The sequence below is a fragment of the Ambystoma mexicanum genome, chromosome 1q (assembly GCF_040938575.1).
Source record: "Ambystoma mexicanum isolate Mex_15411 chromosome 1q, UKY_AmexF1_1, whole genome shotgun sequence".
Classification (NCBI taxonomy): Eukaryota; Metazoa; Chordata; class Amphibia; order Caudata; family Ambystomatidae; genus Ambystoma; species Ambystoma mexicanum.
The window spans coordinates 848,082,557-848,102,649 of NC_090922.1; the positions used below are offsets into that span (position 1 = coordinate 848,082,557).

The 20,093-nt window shown below is 45.0% G+C and overlaps 1 protein-coding gene across 3 annotated transcripts in view; it reads right to left on the reverse strand.

The window, feature by feature from the left end:
- LOC138537920 (coagulation factor XIII B chain-like) overlaps window positions 1–20,093 on the reverse strand; it is a 656,126-nt gene that overhangs the window by 43,832 nt on the left and 592,201 nt on the right. For all 3 annotated transcript variants that reach the window (XM_069641489.1, XM_069641490.1, XM_069641491.1), the window contains one exon: window positions 2,176–2,355. In XM_069641489.1, the coding sequence (XP_069497590.1) occupies window positions 2,176–2,355 (180 nt within the window). The remainder of the gene's footprint in view (window positions 1–2,175; window positions 2,356–20,093) is intronic.

The window sequence follows — 20,093 nt, forward strand, 5'->3', positions numbered from 1 at the left end:
ATTTGTGTAATTTTGGGAAAAGATTTAACATTGGTAAACCAACTAAAAACAAAAATAAGTTGCCATTTTTGAATGTTAGCCCCCAGGAAGATCAGAGTTGGGCCAGAATGTACCTTAAGTCATCTGCAATCTGTACATGTAATGTCAACCACTTGTGCATTTGAGAAATATGTTTAGTTATGAGAATGATTTTCTAAAGCAAAAGCAAAGGGGCGTTTCTTCAATAGATTGTAAATGGCAGCATCACCCTGACTCACAACTCAGTTCCCCCAATCAAGGGAGAGAAGAGGAACTGGCCAATGATAAGTTGAGAGGATTGGGCATGCAGAATGAGCCGACCCACCCACTTTCTAAACACATAAAAGGAGACTGTGCAGGACAGGTAGGGACATTCAATTTCCATTTCCTTGCGGAGCACGCTGACAGACGACTTCACATCCAGAGACTCCAGACTTTAAATCCATCAATCTCCAGAGACCAGAGATCCAGAGAGACCAGAGATCTAGAGAGACCAGAACTGTGCGGTGCTCAGAGCTGACCCAGATCGCTGTGCGCAGAACCAGTACCAAGTGGCGAGAGAACGGCAGCCAATCCTGACCCGATCCGTGACGAAGTCGCATTCCTGTCCATAATATAGTGTGAGTACTCGGCCAGAACTGTGCAAAACCAATCTCTTAGTTTAAAATAATCTAATTCAAACTATTTTAACCTATTGGGAACTGCATCATAGAAATCGTGTCCCTTCTTTTGATTCAAAGATGCAAAACTGTCATCTGTCATTCTGAAACTTTAAACTTTCATTTCTGAAAAACTACCTTCACAAAATAGTCCGTATCTCTTGAACCATTTGTGATATAAGCGTGATATAACTTTTATTTTAAAGCTGAGATTCTAAGATTTCTAACAAGCTCTATATTGACTTGCTACTCCTTATACTTCCTCCGTAATTGCACTCGACGCACACGACTAAATTGCAGCAATTTGACATTTTGCTTCATTTCAGCCATGTGTAAAAATATTTGTCTTTTGCTTCCATTACGGAATTCCGTTTTCAACCTGGTAACCATACCTGAATCATTGATAGGGCTGGCCTGAACTGATGTGAAGAATCTCTCACTCACCCTGAACCCCTAGAGGGAATTAAAATCATTTTAGCATATTTTTCCCTTCTTTGCATACCATCTTTAAAGTACTTTGCCTGTGTTTAAAAGCATCCCTGTTTCACTAAGCTCGCTAGGGGGGAACTGAATACGTATTGTACTGTGATTGTATTCCTGAGAACTGTGGGCTCTCCCTTCCATCTTCTATTGCATAAGGGGGGGTGAGTTGCCAAAAGGGGAAAAGTGATTCTATTACCTTTTGCTGAAATCATATCAAGTTTATTCCTGTGTTGCTTCTTTTCCACCTTGCATTTCCTTGTACCATATAAAGCATTCTCAGCTACCTTATCCTCTATACTACTCCTAAGTAATTAAACCAGTGTGCTAGTATAACATCATCCATTGTTGATCACTGTCATATGTCTAAGTATGATATTAAATATGAATTTATTATAAAAGTGTGATATATATCTATTGTTTAATTTTTCAAATAAACCTTTTCAATTTGCAAAACAAACCTACTTCTTGGCTCAGTGGGGTCAGGGGGATTCTCAGAGAGGGGCGTGATACAAGGGTTCATCATCCAGATTATAACTTGTCATAAAAATATATAAATAAGGGCTTCCCTTGAGCAATCCCAGACAAGGCACTGACCTAGTGGGAATGCTTGATTGGAGTCTTTAACAATACAATATCCAAAATGTCTCTTTGTCATTGCCTCAATTTTCTTTTTCCTCTCTGGAATTTGGCAAAACTGTGTTGAATTTATGCTAACATAATTTGGCTGTATTGTATTGCATGACTATAAATGGCTTACAATTAAAAACTTTTCAGATATATATATGAATTCATGTTAAGTATCTATCTTGAATCTGTTGAATAATCTAGGATTGGAAGTGCTTGGGCAAAACAATCAATAATACTATTTATTTAGGAAAAAGAGAGGAACACACAATTTCTTTTATGGCAAAATAGTGCAAGTGGAGAACTAAGTCAATCGAGACACACTATAGAGCACATATTGCATACACTAATTTTCCATTATTTCAAACTAGTCAATTATTCTTTGACATACCTAAACATTCTGGTAATGCAGACCAAGATCCTTTCCGGCAACGAACTCTGCTGGGTCCACGCATTATATGTAAATCCTGACACTTGTAGTCCACAAATGTTCCTGAGTTGAAGAACTTCTGTTGTATGCTGACAATGTCTCCATGAGCAATGAAGGGTGCAGGACCACACTTAATTTCTTCTAAAATATAATACAAAGGTGTTTCTTGTCAACAGATATTTTCCAGAACTATTCAAACAGCATTGACAGTCAAAGCTACCATTGCATTTCCGTTTGGGGTCAAACACACGAGATGGGTGAAAATGCCATCTTTTGTACCAAAGTATTGGGTGGGAGAACTATCAGAAAATGCCATCTGTTTCTGCAGTTCAGAATGTGGGAAAGAAGCTCCTGTCCTTTCTCTGAGTGGAAACATGGCAGCCTCATGAAAATGTAGGCTAGTTAGGAGGCCATACGGATGTCACCACCAGTACCCAAACTCAAGCAAAGTTGCAAAAGGTAGCAAAGGTGACTTAGAATATGTCAAATACTGTTGCCATTTTGGAATGAAACCAAACAATTAATGTATAATTTATGAGAATATTGTATTCACTCGTAATACTATATTAAGATTGGCCCATTTTGCAAGGGATGTCAATCTTGTAGTTTGAGTTTAGTAACAGAGAAGAAGCGTGCCTCATATTTTGAAACTGTATATTCCTTTTAATTATTGGCATGATTGCGATGGGATAATATTTTGTATTGTGCCTACTAGACCATACATTCGGCCAATTTACACATCAAATTGTATTAATTGTTAGCCATCACCCTTAAAGTAATGATAACTGAAATTTAAGAAACACAAGGCCTAAAGCTACCTTGCTCCAGTTCCATATTGATTTGGGCTGATGTCTCATGAAAGCAATAGATCCATGAAGGTTCCTTTTTTTCTTAATGTCGATTCCCTGCCACTTTGCTTAGAGAGCTGGATACCTGTTTATATTTATTTATATTTATTTTATTTTATTAATGTATGTATAACATGGCCAACGGCCCCCAAGCATAGGGGTGCACATAAACACAAAAGACATAATCCAATAATGGCAGGACAAACATAATCGGGATCAATGAAACAGTGCATATACAACCGAACTGAAGTAGATAGCATTTTATGAGAAGAGGTGTTTTCAGCAAACGTTTCAACTGAGCCAACGTTTTGGTAAATCTTTATTTAGGTATTTATTTAATCCCCTGAAGCTTATTCTTGGAGCAATCCCCTGAGTTTCATCTATAATCTAGTAGGGTGCTGATGGTTGCCTCAGTTCAAACTTCAGAACCCCTTTGACTTATTCATGTATTCTTTCACTCCAATGCTGTTTCCTGCTGTCAGTGTGTGGTTCTTTGCAAATGCATAAAATGATGTACAAAAGTTGTATGCAGTTGACACATTTTGTAATTTTGTATTTGTGTTATCTTCCAGCAACATATTCCTTGGTCTAAATGGTTAGCACTTATTTTGCAATCTTTCCATTTATAAAATCTACTAGCCTAAGTACCCGGCTTCTGCCGGGATGTACATTCTAAGATTTTTGTTTTTCATATTCTACCAAAAAAGATGAACAAATATTGTTGTTTGCTACAAAGGTAAAACGCGATAAATGTTAATGTCACTAATTAATTGAACACCAAATGTTCATTTATCTCTGATATAAATTCTCACATGAATATCATATTTGTATACTTACTCTGATTATTTGCAGTGTTGTTAGCAGTGTTGGCCATTGTGGCTGCTAAATACACACTGCAATTAATCAGTGTAAGCATACAATTATGACATTAATGTGAGAATTTCATTCAAAGGTAAATAAAAATGTGGTGTTCAATTAATTAGTGAAATTAACATGTATGAAGTTTATCACAAAAGAAATCAATGAAAAGAAAAACACATGCACTCTCTTCGAAAAAATGACCTGTAGATGGCGTGCGGAAAACACCACAAAACCTAATGCCGAAATTTTTTTAAAGTTAATTATCTCTGAACGGGATGACCTATTGAGCTAGAAATAGTTGCATTCAGTCAGCAATGACAAAGAATATTCCATGTAAAATTCATGATGCCAGACCTCACCGTTCATGAGGAATTACATCCTCAGGATCAACGTCACATACAAACCCACAAACGGTACTTTGCGTATATATATAGATATGTATAGGCAGGGATCAGCTAAACTTGGTGCTCCTCCTTATGAATTATCTGGTAGATTGGACTTAAATTGTTGATTGCATTGTTTGTGCAGAGAATTAGGTAATAAATCTGGCATTCTCTGTATCTTTTGATGATGTACCACCCCGCATTTGAATGCATTTTGTTAAAGTGTTTTTCATATTCATCTGGCTAACTGGGTAACTGGAATTTATTTTCCCATACAAAACATTGTTTTATTTGTGATTCTCAGATATACACTAGTAGTGTGCAACACATTGTTTGCTTATGTGCAAATATGAAGAATCCTCCTGTGTCCAAATGTAGGTCTAAAGATTCAGTGACATTTTCAAATTGTTAGTATTTAGCTAGTGGCTGAATTCAAACAGACTATCCTGAGGACAGTCCCAGATAAGCAATACATCATCAATATCCCTTGACCCATATACTTTTTTAATTGTGGTTTGTTTGATCTATTCTCCAATCATGTGTAATTCATAATAAAAATTCAATTTTTAACATATTGCATTTAAGAGGGTAACCCAGAAGCAAATCTGACAAAGTTATGCCAATATATAATGTGTCCTATAATCAAATTTAGTTACCTTCTAGGTAGCCACTTCATAGTATCAGGTGATGACACCCCTCCTTACCCTTTGTTACAACTTGAGTTACAAGTTAGATGACTTGTCGCCTCTGATATTGCAAATTAAAAGCTTGGGACCCCCAACACATTATAAGGCAATTTTAATACAGCAGCACAAGTGACTAGAAGATCCTAATAAACTTCTAATTAATAGTCAACTGCTTTATACCAAATATCACTCCATTCAAAATTCCAATATTGCTGCAGTATTACACTTATTTTTCATCTCTTTGAATGTGTTTACTACCCTATAACAATATGCTCACTCTTGGATAACAGTGACAGTGTATTGTGACAGGCCCCCTCCCCTCCTTACCTGCAGTGATGGCTGCTTCTAGGTCACAACAGAGCAGCAGCCAGAGGAGACACGCTCACTGACGCCGGAGCTCCAGGAGGCATCCCTGTCAAGGGGTGCTGCAAACACCATAACACCGAACATCAAAGAAATCAGGCTCCAGCTGACTCTGTCAGCTGGAGCCTGCACCAGAACAAGCCTCTTCTGGCCTACCAGCGAAATCTTGTCAATAAATAATTGTGGAGACTATTGATAAGGGGGCGGGTGGGGGGTCTGTGGAGTATTTGTGTGAGAAAGGGAAAGAGTGAGTATTAGAGGTAGAGTAGGAGTAGTGGCGGAGTGGAGTAGCGGTAGCGAGGGAGGTGGTGGCAGTAGTTGGAAGTAAGTGGTAGAGGGAGAAGTGTGTGAAGGAGATAAGAGGTAGAGTGGTAGTCAGTAGTAGAAGGAGGGTGCAGGGCACAATGTCCCTCAGTGTGCCTGATTGTCTGACTAAGGGCTATTGAGAGGGGTGAGCAGGGCATGATATTCCTGCAAATCCAGAGAGAGAAAGATAGCGGAAGTGTAGGGCTAGCAGTAGAGTGGAAATAGTAGAAGAGGAAGAGAGAAACAGAGAGAGAGAGAGAGAGAGAGAGAGAGAGAGAGAGAGAGAGAGAGAGAGAGAGAGAAGTAGTGACAGTGAGTGGGAGTGGGAGTGTGGGAGTAGCGATTGGTATAGAGTAAAACAGATCTGGGAATCAGAGAAACAGTGAAAGGTGGGGAGTAGAGTGAGAAAAAGAAGAGAAACATATTACAGAGGTAAAGGGATACTTGGCGGTAAAACAGTAGTAAGAATAGGAGAAGGAAAGGAAGTAAGATCAAACGGGTGGAGGTGGAAAGGTGGAGTGAGAGGCTAGAGGGACAGTGGCATGGCGAGAGGAGGAGAACAACTTAAGAGGCTCATATACTGAATGGTCAGGTACAAGAAGGTGTGAAAGAAGTGAGCATGACGTGGGGTCAAAGAAGGCACTATTCCTTTTTCCACAAGACTAAGTGGTGATAGGAGAGGGAAAGTTAGGAGATCCCTAGTTAGTCAGCTAGCCAACGATTTAGGGAAAACACCATTAGTCCAAAAAGAGAAAGACAGATTGGGTTAACGTCCCTAGTGCTACTAACATCCCTGATACGGATGTCTGAGCTAGGGACAAAGTTGTGGTAGACCAGAGAGGGAGGACCAGCCCTAGCACCAACAATCCCCATCCCCTCTAGACCAAGACCCCATTGACCCAAGAGAGACGACTATCCCATCTACAAATAACTTTAATAAACACCATTGAACCATGCATCCGAGTCAGCGTGGTTCCTTGTGGTGGGCCACCCTGTCACAGTAGTTATATGTGTACTTGCTGAGGACATGGTATTTTTAAAAGAAAAATATACAGAGATACATATAGTAGGCAAGGCACTCCTGCAATTAAACTTTGATTAGTGGACAATTAACTTGATGATGGCAGGCAAAGAATAAACATCTCCATTGGACAGAAAACAGATGAACAGGACAACAGAGAGGAGTATCGAAGGGAGATGCCAGCATATATATGAATGGTAAGGGGAATGATTTTTTAGGGAGGCATAATGCACAGGACCCTTCTAGATGTAGAGGATGGAGTTTGAGGATATCTTAAAGGCATTTATGTTGGTGGGATTTTTGATCTGACGGGCTTGCAATTCTAATCATGGAAGGCAAAGAGGCAGAAGGATGGCAATTGAAACAATTCACAGGCTAGGTGACGTACAAATGCATGGAGGATGGTGCTAGAACAAAGGGAGCAAAGACAGGAGTGGCAGGAGATGGAAGCTACAAGTGGGGGCTAGTCATGAGTAGACTGAATGGCTTGCAGCAAGACCTTGTAATAGGACCAGTTGTGCATAGAGAGCAAACACATAACAAGGGTCAGCGGTGAGTGGGGACCGGGAGAGGTTATAAAGAGCACCTGTGACAAAGAAAATTGTGTTGATTGGAGCAAAGCGTTAGAGATGGAAGCCGTAGCAAAGCTCGAGCAGTAGTCATGACAACTCCGAATCACTGTGGGGATAAGAGTATTAGTGACATAGAAGGTGAGGAGAAGGCAGATCTTCCTGGATTAATCACAGATTTGCCATCCATAGATGAGGTAAAAGCTGGATGCTTAATTAAAAAATATTTTTGGCATATCAAACATTATTCATGAGCATAAAAGTATAAAACATTATTTGATGCTGACCTCACACTGGACATTACCGATTGTAGATTTGAATACACACAGATTTTACCAATAAGTAGGTATCTTTCTGGCTAACTTCTTCATAGCAATAATGCAATAACAATGATTATTTATTTATCTATAAACTGGTGATATCAGATTGTGCATTATCAAAATACACCACAATGTAACAATGTAACAATTGTTATGATACTTTGGGTCTCATCATGAATCTGACAGTATTCTGGCACAATTTCCACAGAGCGGAAATAGTGTAAACACTGGGTCAAAATAATTTGACAAAATAAGGTTGTCTGACGAAATATTGGTGCTAATAGAGCTACCGTTGGCGATTCCGGTGTTATCAGAACTGGTGGAAAATTGCATCACTGCCATTATGGGGAGTAGAGCTGCAGCCATCTCGAAAAACCCAATCCATCCAGAATGTCCCACTTCCTGTAGCCATCCAGACTTGGAAACAGCAACAATGTCACAGGGTACAACCAGAGGCAAAGTGCCTGAAAATCGCTTGAGGAAACCCAAGTTCAGTGAGGGAGAGCTGGCGGTCCTCACTGATGAGGTTGTTGCCCACTGTGAGGAGTTTTATGGTAGTAGGCAGTGTAAAACCTCTGGCCAGCGCAGGACAGCCATCAGGCATTCCATCAGTCAAAAGTTGACTTCTGTGGCCAATGTAGCCCGTGATGGAGAGCACTGCAGGAAGCGATAAAATGACCTCAGGGTGACAACACTGCCAGGAGTCCCTGGTGACTGGAGGTTGCACCATGGAACCACTGGTCTTCACTGCCTGGGAGGAGAAGTGCAACACAGTCCTCGAAATGGAGGGCATACAGGGAGTTGGAGGTCTGGAGGCGGGTGCCAGAAGCCAGGAGGCAGGAGGTGATTCAACCCCCCCACCCAAGCACAAGTGCAGGCACAAATGTCAGTCTTGCCCCAGTGAACAGTGTGAGACAGGCATGGTATCAAGAGAGACACAGACTCAAAGATGGTAGTTTCAAAACCTTTATTTACTAAGGTTCCTGAGTTAGTGTAATGCCTAACTGGCCCTAACACGGTGTGCATTTATAATGTCGAAAAAAGAATGTTGAATTACAAAAACGTTGAAAACTTAATGTTGAAAAAAAATTTGAATGCTTTATTTTTTTATTTATTTATTTTATTTGGGTTCTGCATGTAAAGAAAAAGGTCACAAAAAAAAGGGTGGTTGGGGGGAACCCCCCCATTTTGAATAAACAACGTAGTAAAAAAGACATTCAATTTTTTTTTTTTGACATTATTTTTTCGACTATATGCCTTTCGACATTATTTAATTCGACTTTATGACTATAAACCCCCTAACACTAAAGGGATGGTCCCCTTAACTGATGTTTCTAAGGGATGTCGAAGTCTGAAAAGTAAAAACCTGTCTGTGTCAAAACCTATGCTTGCCCTCTCTTGGCAAAATGTGTTAGGAAGTCTCTTAAAAGAAAAATATAGTGGTTCAACAGAAAATAGGAAACCAAGGTTGGTTTCGGGTGGTCTTCACACCAGGAGTACATTGGTCAGTTTTACAGTTTCAGAGTTCAATCTAAAAGGGCCGTTCATAGGACCTTCTTCAAGGTTCTTGCAGTGGTCTCAGACAGTTTCAATGTCTTAAGTTCCTTGGGATTCCCTTCCTCAAATTCAAAACATAACCAAAAGAAACATACACAGTTCCTCTTCAAGCTTCTCGAATTCCCTTGCCCAAGCTTTAACTCCTTTAGCATCAAAAATTAACAATTTTTAGTAACCCGGCGAGAGACAATCTGAATGCAACAAGCATTCTGATTGGCTCTCGCCAGGTCCCTACCCGGCCGGGAATCCCTCCGTCGGGATTCCACGGCCTTTGTCCCTGGTGTGGGGCATGGCAACCCCTCAGCCAATGAGGAGGCTCGAAGCGGGGCCATCCCCGCTCAGAGCCTCCCCGCGGCTGAGAGGCTGCCTTCGCCTCCCGCCGGGGACTCGGGTACGTTTTTTTAAAAAAAATTTAAATTCTCTTTCCAACCTCCCATCCGCCCTCCAACTTACCTTCTTGGTCCTGCGTCCCCGGCGGGGGATGAGGGAAGCCTCCAGCCGTGTGGAGACTCGGAGCGGGGCCATCCCCGCTCTGCGCTTCCACACGGCTGGCGGCTTCCCTCGTCCCCCGCCGGGGATGCCAGTAAGTTTTTTTTTCATTTTTTCCCTCTTTCCCGTGCCACTCCCACCCTCCCAACCCCACTTACCTTCTTTTTGATCCTTTGTCGGGAGCGGATGCGCTGGGAACAATTGTGTTTCCAGCGCATCCGCTCCCGATGGCCGCCATGGAAAGGGAAAGCAGACTCTGTTTTCCCTTTCCATGGCGGCGGCCATTTTTTTATTTTTTTTTATTTCTCCCGAAATGCTGCAGCGCCCGAAACACTGCAGCGTTTCGGGACAAAAAAATAAGCTTTTAGTGCCCCGGTCACGCAATTTTTGTGGGCCAGGGTACTAATAGCAATAGAACCCTCACGTCGGGGGCATTAACGACTCTCGAGTCCTTACCTATGGGCCCCGGGGCATTACCTGAGTCGGTAATGCCCCCAACGCTCGGGTTCTATTGCTTTCTTCAACTTTGTTAGGCCTCTTAGGGTTCCTTTCCCCAAGCTTAGGCCACTCTTCCCCAAGCTTCAATTCCTTCAGTATCACAAAATAATAGGTATTCCACTTTGTTAGGCCTCTCAGGGTTCCCTTCCCCAATCTTAGGCCCCTCTTGGATTCAAACACAAGTTCAGCTTGGGCCTCTCAGGGATCCCTTCCCCAAGCTTAGGCCCCTTTTAGTTCTAAATACAAGTTCAGCTTGTCAGGGTGTACCATTCTCCCTTATACAGTTTTTAGGCTGTACCTTTCTCTCATATAGCGTTGTTTTACATATAATCCATTCAGTGGGTAGCATCAGAGACTTTCAAACACGTCAGGTTGTTTGCTCCTCCTAAGCACGACCACTCTGATCTTTAGCCCCTCTCTTTATTCCTTGCTTTTCCTTTTTTTAACCTTTCACCTTCAGGTGCTTCCTGCACCCCTTCTTGTTCTCCTTTGTTTCCTTTGCTTCCTTATCATGCACACGTGCACCTTCCTTGCTTTCTCATGCACACTTGCACTTTCCTTGCTCTCTCGTGCACACTTGCACCTTCCTTGCTTTCTTGTGCACACTTGCACCTTCTTAATAATACTTTCTGTATGCCCTGCTAGCACCTTTTCCTTTTGTTGCTTTCCTTATTTATATTTTGGGCTTCCTGTCTTTCTCATATTTCCTTTAACTTTTCTGCTCTTTGCCGCTCTAAAAGCTTTCTCTCTCTTCTTTCACTTTTCTGCCCTGTGTCACTTTACAAGCTTTCTTTCACTTTTTCCGCTCCATGCCGCTTTACCAACTGTGTCTTTTTCCCGCTCCGCTCCAGTCATCTGCACACTCCCAGTTTCTCTCACTGACATGAAACTCACTGGGCAACATGACATTGATAAGCGGTCCCTCTAGATACACAGGGTTGAGGTCAGGGTCTCACCACCTGCCCCTCAGACACCCTTGCGAAAGGCACAAGTCCTGAGGGAACAAGCACTTTTTCAACAGCCAACAGCAGGACGCCGGGTGTCTCACTCTGGCTCCTTGGAAACACTGCTCGCTAGCCACGCTGCTGCCCCTTACAAACACTGGGCCAGCATCTTGGCATGCCGTTCTCCTTCAGGCTTCAGGTCCTGCTGCTCTCAGCTCCTTGGCCTCTCTGGTCCAGACAACATCCCCAGCTCGCTCATTCTTTCCAAAAAAGACCACACCTTTTATAGTTGTGAAAATAGTCAGGTGGAGTCAGCTGTGAATGATAATGTGTAAATGCCTGACACTGCCTATCATTGGGACAGTTTGAGTTCTTTCTATAGCTGGTTTCCCTGACAGTCCCCATGTTGTTCCTATGGAAAATCTTCCCTACTCCCGGTTGTATCTTCCTCATCCCAGTATTGGTTGGAAATGGACCAGGGGTAATGGACTGAGATTGAAAATGCCTTATGAAAGCTGATGGAGAGAGATTTGAAGTGTAATGGGATTGGAGATTAGATTGAGTTCTTGTTACTTTTTTTATGGAGTTGACGTTGAATATAGGAACATCTTATAATATTGTCTTTACTTAAGGGAATGCTTGGCCCCTACCTTATGTCTGTGGGTTGATTATAAAAACAGGTGTCTTGGTGGTATTCTCTGTAACTTGGACATGTAGAGGATGAATGAATCTCAACACAAGAACTTTGTCCTTGTTTTATTTGGGTCTTCTTCCTTCCTCCTCTTTGGCAACTGACTCCTTTCTTTCTCCCTCTTGGGCCATAAATTATAGGATTGGAATCAAAGGCCATGACACCTGGATAAGAGTTGTGGGAATCAACATATCCCATGAAGGCTTCCGGGAGTTCCTCTCCCTCCTATATTGTCCCGTCAAAATACTGCATCTCGCCTGGGATATTCCCACTAAGACATCCATGCACTCTGCTACCCAGGTGATCCTTGTCCACCCCCAGGGTTGGGATCCAAGAGCGATGGCCCTCCCCGGACCACCTGAATAGAGGACTCTCAGGGTCTGGATGGGAGAACACCCCAAGGTTTCTCACAACAGGGACACATATCAGCAGGCCCAGAAGCTGAGCAGGCCAATCAGGGTGAAGTGATGGTGTGGCACATCAGCCACCCTCCACAGCAGCCATGGGACATGGCACCAAGGGCACTACTGAGCAGTGGGAAGTGGTGCCAAGTGACCCATCCAAATGCCTTGCACAGCACACCCCTGCTGTTGCACCCGGTGACAGCCAGATTGTGTTGCGTATGCAACACAACAAGGTGCAGCAGTCACACCAACATGTTGAGCACCCATGTGGTCTGCCCCATGTTGGCATGGCAGACAAATCACATGGACGTACACATCCCCATACAACGACATGGGTGCAGTTAGCCAATCAATGTCCACTACAGCACAACACTGCTGGCTGCACAGCAGTGCCCCATAGAGCCATGCCAATGCCACAGAAGAAACCACCACACCCACTCCCACAAGGTGTGTGCTGCCTGGGGAGGGGATAAGGGGGCAAGAAGGACGACAAGCATGCAAGCTAAACATCAGCTGCCCCAGCATGTACACCCTGCCCTCCCTACACACAGGCCAAAGGCCAACTGGCCATGTGTCACACACACATTGGTGCAGCCATCCTCACAATGCTGTGCCCACATGCAATCTCCCCTGACCAATCATGCCCATCTGCCCAAATGTGTGCTATGTACCATATTCAATGTGTTTTGCATGCCAACACACGAAGAAGAACCATACCTGACAAACATGCACATGTCCCCTACAGGCACTCACACATCACCAGTGGCTTTGGAGGAGGACAAGGGGGCAGGCCATTCTGGAAGTGGCACTTCCGGGCCCTCAAGGTCTGCCACCACCACCACCCCACAAAGGTGCACACATGATATGCCTAGGCGGATGGATTGCTGTGAGACACCATGACCCAACAAGGCCAAGTCCACGGCAACACCACAGGCTACCAGGACTACCCCAAAGCCCACTGCACCCACTCCTGCAGATGCAGTGACTGACACAGAGGGCACACCATCAGGCAACTGTGGAGACAATGGGGGACATCAGCCCAGTCTCACCACTTGCAGAAGGCCACAAACCCCAGAGAGCCCTCACCGCCGCCAGCGTGCATATACACCTGAGCCGGACATTGACAGGCTATCCTACGGCTCCCCGGCCTACACCTAAGAACCAATGCACAGCCCCCCTCCCATCCAGCACACACCACCAAGCAACACCATGCTTCAGAGGCTGGAGGTGATGGAGAGGGGACAGAGCGAGATGGAGGAAATAGGACACACCCATTCTGAACACCTGCAGGCGATCCATGACTGCCTGCAAGGGGCTACCCACAGGATTGTGCGGGCCATTACAAGGAACCAGGTGGAGGCAGCTGTCAGAACTACCGCCCTGAGTGTGTTTGAGCAGAGGGTCAGGGAGTTGATGGAAGGGGTCTAGGCACTTGCTGAGGCCATCCACCAGAGCATGGAGGTCACACTGCAGCACATACGTGGGCCAGGCTCGATAGTCTTCAGTTCAATGATACCCACTGAGAAGTCACAGGAGAGTACAGCCAGGCACTTGTTCCAGTGCCATTTGGGCTCAAAATCACCTGGGGCTGGCATGGGCGGAAAGAGGCCACAGATGTAAATAACATTGAGACACCTTTCGGCCTGAGTGGCCATGTTGGGAAGTTGGTGGGGGAAGTGGGGATATTGTGCTGGGCAGTTGGTGGTGGGTGGGTGAGGGGGGATAGAATGCTGGGCAGTTGGTGGTGGGTGGGGGTGGGGGCAAAGTGTGCTGGAGAGTTGGTGGTGTGTGGGGGAGGGGGTATAGTGTCCTGCGGAGTTGGTGGTGGCAGGTGGTTGGGGGGGTAGTTGGGACACATCATTCCATTAAAACTGTTGAACTGCATCAATGCAAGGTTATTCCTGATTGTGTCAACGTTGTGTTTATTAATAGAGGTGAGTGGCCTACAGTTGTGCACGGCTTGAGCCATGTGAATGTGTCATAAGAACTGGTCTATCAGTCCCCGGCGAGCCAGTCTCTCATCCCACATGTAATCTCTGCCAATGCGTGCATTTGCTTCTGCCACAGGCACTGCATCCTTATCCTCTGGGGGTGGCATCTCTGCATCAGGGGGTAGTGGTACATGTCTCTTCAGGCAGATATTGTGCAGCATGGCACACAAGCACAATTTTACCCACTTTGTATGGAGCATACATCAGGGCTCCACTGGTATGGTTGAGGCAGCGGAAACGTGCCTTCAGGAGGCTGAAGGTACTCTCGATGCACAAACGAGTCCTGCTGTGAGCGTGGTTGTAGGCAATATACTGTGGTGTTTGTGAATCAAGCACAGGGGTCATTAGTCAGGGCAGCTGCGGTTATCCAGAGTCACCTGCATGGGCGGGAGGCACAGCCATTAGTCACAGTGCAACGTGTGGGCGCGGCCTTACACAGTATCAGGGCAATCGACATCATGTGCATGCATATGGTGCTTCATTTGGTGGCATATGTCTGTACAATGTCTGTGCATGCTGTGTCACTCATATCATGCATTATTTTTGCTACACATGCACCCAGTTCCCTTGCAGCAGATGTTCCATAAGGTGTCTATCGGTCTCATGTGCAGCCGACATGGTGGCTGTCTTGTGGCAGTGTATTTCTCCCATGCTTGTGGCATACTGGGTTTGAAATCGGCCCTCACTAGGCTTCTGGGGCCACGTAGTCGGCACTGTGGGCTGGGCGCACATGGGTGCATGTCTGTGGTACTGGCAGGGTTGCTGTTGTGTGATGCGATGTGGCCATTTGTCGGTTTGGATGGTGCTAGTTGCATTGTGGTACCTGTAGTCATGTTTGTGTTCAAAGTTGCTACTGTATGTGTTCATCAGATTCTCTATCCAGTCCAACATGTGCATGCTCCCTGGGCTGTAGTGTGATGTTGGTGCGGGATGTGGTCAGGTATGTCTTTTGATCCACTTGTCATGCCATGTCTTGTGTAGTCATTGGCACCCCCCACCCCATCTGGTAAGGTGCTTTGCAGCGAATGCGTGCAGGCATTTTTCCTCAGCCACTATCCATGTCTGTTGTCCTCTGTGCCTTTCCATGTATCCAGGCAGTGTGCTGTTTTGAAGAACCATGGGTGGAACCAGGGTAGCGGGCACAGCAGTGAGTGATGTACAGGTTGGAGTCGCATGTCACTTGCACATTTAGTGATAGTGCTTCTGGTTACGATACACTGCTTTTCGGGTCTCGGGGGCCACTACTGCAACATGGGTACAGTCCAGGGCTGTGATAACATTTGGCATTTGGGCAATGGCATAGAAATGTGCCTTCATCGCATGGACCTGTGCTGCCGTGGTAGGCAGTGAGATGTGACATTGCACTTACTGCAGAGAGCTTTAAGCACCTGGGCCAACAAAGTGCAGAACGTGGGCTGCACCACCCCATGCATCATGGCCACAGAGTGCTGGAAGGTGCCTGTTCCAAGGAATTGTAGGACGGACACTAGCTTCAGCAGTGGGGGCACAGCTGTCCGGATGTTGATACTGCTTCCTATGCTGTCCTGTATTGTGGTGAGCATCTCAGTTATGGTATCCCTGCTGCGGTGGTACAGAGTGAACAATTGGCTGTCAGTGAGGGTCCAAGGTGAGGGCCTGAAACCGGGGATTAGTGCACAACTTGCTTGGGCTCTCCTCCTTCTCCCACCCTTGTACACCCTGTGCCTTGGCCTGGTTATCCTTCATCTCTACTTCCAGGTGCAGCATGAGCAGCTGCCTGTCCCAGCTCACAGTGGCTAGTGGCAGAATGGTGTTGGACACAGTGTTTGGGGTGGGGAGGGGTGTCTTATGTGGCACTCTGGAATGCATTGGGATTACCTGTGGCTTCATTTCAAACACATGTTTTCATTTACTTCCAGCTTAAGGCTGGAGGTAATAGCGCCATGTTTTTGGTGGTATTTGTGCCGGTTGGACTAGGGATTTGGCTGTGATTGTGCTTCATGTTGCCGGGCAAGATACCACCGGCTGTAATAGCGCCGGCTGATTTTACTGTCAGCGGTATTTGAACTGGCTCCGGATCCTGATTCGCGGCGCTAACTGTGTTACCGCCACTTTTAGAGCTTACCGGCCAACTTGCGATGAGGCCCTTATTAAAGCTAACAAGTTATCCCTTCCCTCTTTGTTTATGACATTTTAGCCTTGAAATAGCACAACCTACCACTCCATTCTCCCACCTCTCCCCACTCCATCCATGCTGGCTGCGTCCTCATTGAACATTGGTGCCCACGCAGAGAATAGGAAGGCGTGTCAGACATCACTGTGTTCAGTTGTTGATTGCAGGAGGTCCCACAAGCACGGCAAGGCAACGCATAGTAAAATGAGTACGCCTTGTATATGTTCAGGGGCAGAGTCCGGCCACAAAACAATATATCTGTTGGATGATTCTAATGCATGGTGGGTGCATGCAAACATTTTCCACATTTTCCACAGTGCTGGAAAAAACTAAAGTAAAGGACCTTATTGCGTGAAGAGGCATAGCAGAAATGGAAGAAAGACTAATAGACTGAGAGGCCTAACAACCACCAGTAAATCTCCCTTTTGTGTAATGTACTTTTAAATGGTGAAAACAAATGGTTTTTAAATGGTGAAAACAAAGAACAGAAAAGAACTGAAAAAGGGAAATATCCTAGCGCACAAAGAACAAAACAAATTCGCAAATTCCCCAAAACATTTTTCACCCATCTGAGTTGTTTACCAAATCTAGGTGAAACAAAACAAATCCCTGGTCAGACTGGAAGGAGTATTGGGGAAATGATTTAAAAGACATGGAACATGAAGGATTAACCTCAGAAAAGAAGAGGCGGTTGCTCCTACATGCACTTGGTGCAGAAAGACAACGACAATATAGAGAACTGCAACTTCTTACCTCAACAGAACCTGCCGCAGGGGATATGGATTTGTATGAAACAACCATGAGACAACTGTACATATATTATCCACTGGAGAACACTATAGCCATCAGTAGGTTTAATGTGTATTCCAGAATGCAGAAATCAGAAGACACCAGAGAAGAATATGTTTCTACTTTAAAGACGGGCCTCATTACAAATTTGCCTGTCTGGAAACAATGGTACCAGTAAGCTTGCCGGTACCATTGTTTCCAGACCGGCAAACTACGAGTTCTGCAAGTGGGTGCCTTTCAGCCCGCCAGATCTGACCTGGCGGGCGGAACGGCACCCACTCGCAGACCTTGACGGATGCACCGGCACTGTTGCACACAACGCCGGTGCATCCGTCCTACCTTCCGTCCTCCCCTCCCTACCCATTGAGTCTGAAAAAAGAAATGAGGCCCGTTGTTTTATGTAGATTTGGAATGGAAATCACCACAGAGGAACTTTTTTCGATAAAATCATTAAGTATACAAATAAGCCAATCATTCAAGAATGGATCCGGATGAGTGGAGATCCTACTTTGGCAGAAACCATAGAGATTGCAAAAGAAAATTGAGCAGGATATAGAGGGGGAGGTTAATGCAGATGCTCACACTGGTAGTATTGAGCCAGGCATGTTAGATGTTTCCTTTAATATGCTTTCTAAAACAACCTAGGATGCTAATTGCTTGTCTGTTGTGCATGAGGCAGGGAAGGGTTTTGCGTTGACGCCTATGCTGGCTTTCAGACCCCACATTCTGAAAAGGTCTTTACTAAACACACGCTCAATGGTGGCACATCCAGTCGTCATTTCAGATTTCATATTGGAATCTATCCTGGACATCTTGGCTGTCACAGGAACGTGGCTCAATGACACCTCCAATCATGCAGCGTTTTTGGATACGCCTGCAATTTATAGCTTCATGACAACTGATCGTGCCCTAGCTGGATGGGGCGGGTAGCCATTTTCTTGAGACTCTTTGAAGATACATGTATCTAATAGTGTTACTATTGAGAATTGTGAAGTAATATGTGTGAAAGTGAGCGTGAATTCTACTATTAGTTTTGGTGTGTTGTACAAGCCACCTATATCTACACTAGACTTTGAAGAACAGTTGGTTGTTGCAATTCGTAAAAATTTGAAACCCGGCAGTCATTTTTTGCTGATGGGTGATTTTAATCTATGGTTTAACAATAATACAGACCCATATGCAAGATCCATGACGGAGGCTCTGGAAGCTCTTGGATTTTGACAGTTTAACAACAAAGCCATGCACAGTATTGGTAATTGCCTTGATTGGGTTTTAGCATATAATATGGACCTTCTCTTTTCAATTACAAGCCATCCCCCTGGTCGTATCACTCCTCAATTACGTGTAATGTAATGCTACCTGGTGCCCTTGCCCAGTCTGACTCCAACCTGAGACTATGGGGCGAACGTCCGAAATTTGAAAAATCGTACTCCATCAATGATCACCCCCTTCGTTGTACCCGCTCTGTCTAAGATAATACAAAGTTCATGGGTCAACATTATTGCAGAACGTATCCGGCAGGCCTTAGAAGGTAGGTACAATGGAAACTCTTGTGCTCATCAGAAATAAAGTTATCAAATTTGAAACCATGATAAACACTTGGTTAAATTATACTATTATTGAACTTAGAAAAGAGAAGAGACAAGCAGAAAGAGCCTGGCAGAAAAAGCCACATTCTTCACTGAGCAAAACCTGGACTTCCCATTGCAGACACCTATGTCAGAGCTTCTTTCAGAGAGGTTTTCACTGATATCCTTCTCTCTGTCACCACTATAGACCTATGGACCCCTCACCACATCTCTAATCTCACTCCTTCCTCATCCTCTCCCATTAACAGTGCTTCCAAGTGGGAAGTCCTCTTGGCTGGCTTCTCATCTTCATGTTGCTTCGTTAATGTCTACCACACCGGCACTATCTTGGTTCAGAGTTTCCAACCCAACCGCCTTCTTTTTGGCTGGATCCTGCCATCACTCATTAGTTTCCTACCTTCTCCTGCCTCTCCTCCCACTACTCTCACTACCCCTCCCTACCAGTGTTTCACACCCTTGTGCCACTCCTCACAAAGTTTTCAAAGCAAATACCTCCTTCACCTGGCAACTCTTAACGCCTGCTCAGCCAACAAACACTCCATTGTCGTCTGCCTCCTCCTAGAAGACAATGACCTTGACAATCTCACTCTTATCAAGACTTGGTTCAATGCCAGCTTAGTCAATGCTTTTGACTCCCTCCTCCCTCCGCCCTGATGGGTACAATATCATTTCCAAGCCTTGACGTCACTGTGCTGGCAGCGGGGTTGCCTTAATCTTCCGTAAGTGGGTTCTTTCCACCATCTTACCCACCCAGCTCTACTCTTCCTTTGAGACTCTGATGTGCAAAAGGGTCATCTCTCCCTCCTCCTCCATGACCATTTGCACCATTTACCGGCCTCCATGCACAACCACCCTGTTCCTCTCTGAATGGGCTGATTTCTGTTCTTCCTTACTTTCATCCACCTCCAATTACGTCCTCTTGGGGGATTTCAACATCCAGTTCCAGCATCTACTCTTTTTGTTTCATTGACCTCTGCTCCTCTCTATCCCTCTCCATTCTTCCTTCTCGTTCAACCCACTCGTCTGGAAACACTCTTGATGCCCTCATTCACTCTGGCCTCTCTCGCTAGTCCCCACTTGTCACCCCTCTCTCTTGGTCAGACCATTCTCTGCTCTGCTCCCATTTGGGTCTCTTTGGCCCTCTGACCACACCCCCAAAACCCTTGCCAACTGCATACACTAACATGCACCCGATGAAATGCGTGTGAGCATCTGCCTTCACCTCCACATTCATCTCACCTCACCCCCTACCTCTGGCTCTACTACTGCCTCTGCTCTCAGCAACCTTCATGTCTCCATTACCAATACCCCTGACATGTTTCCCCATTCATGAGTATCTGCCTGAAGCCCGCCTCTAATTGTATCACTTGTCCAGCCAGCTAGCGCCCTATTTCCATCACCTCCTTCCTGGAGAAACT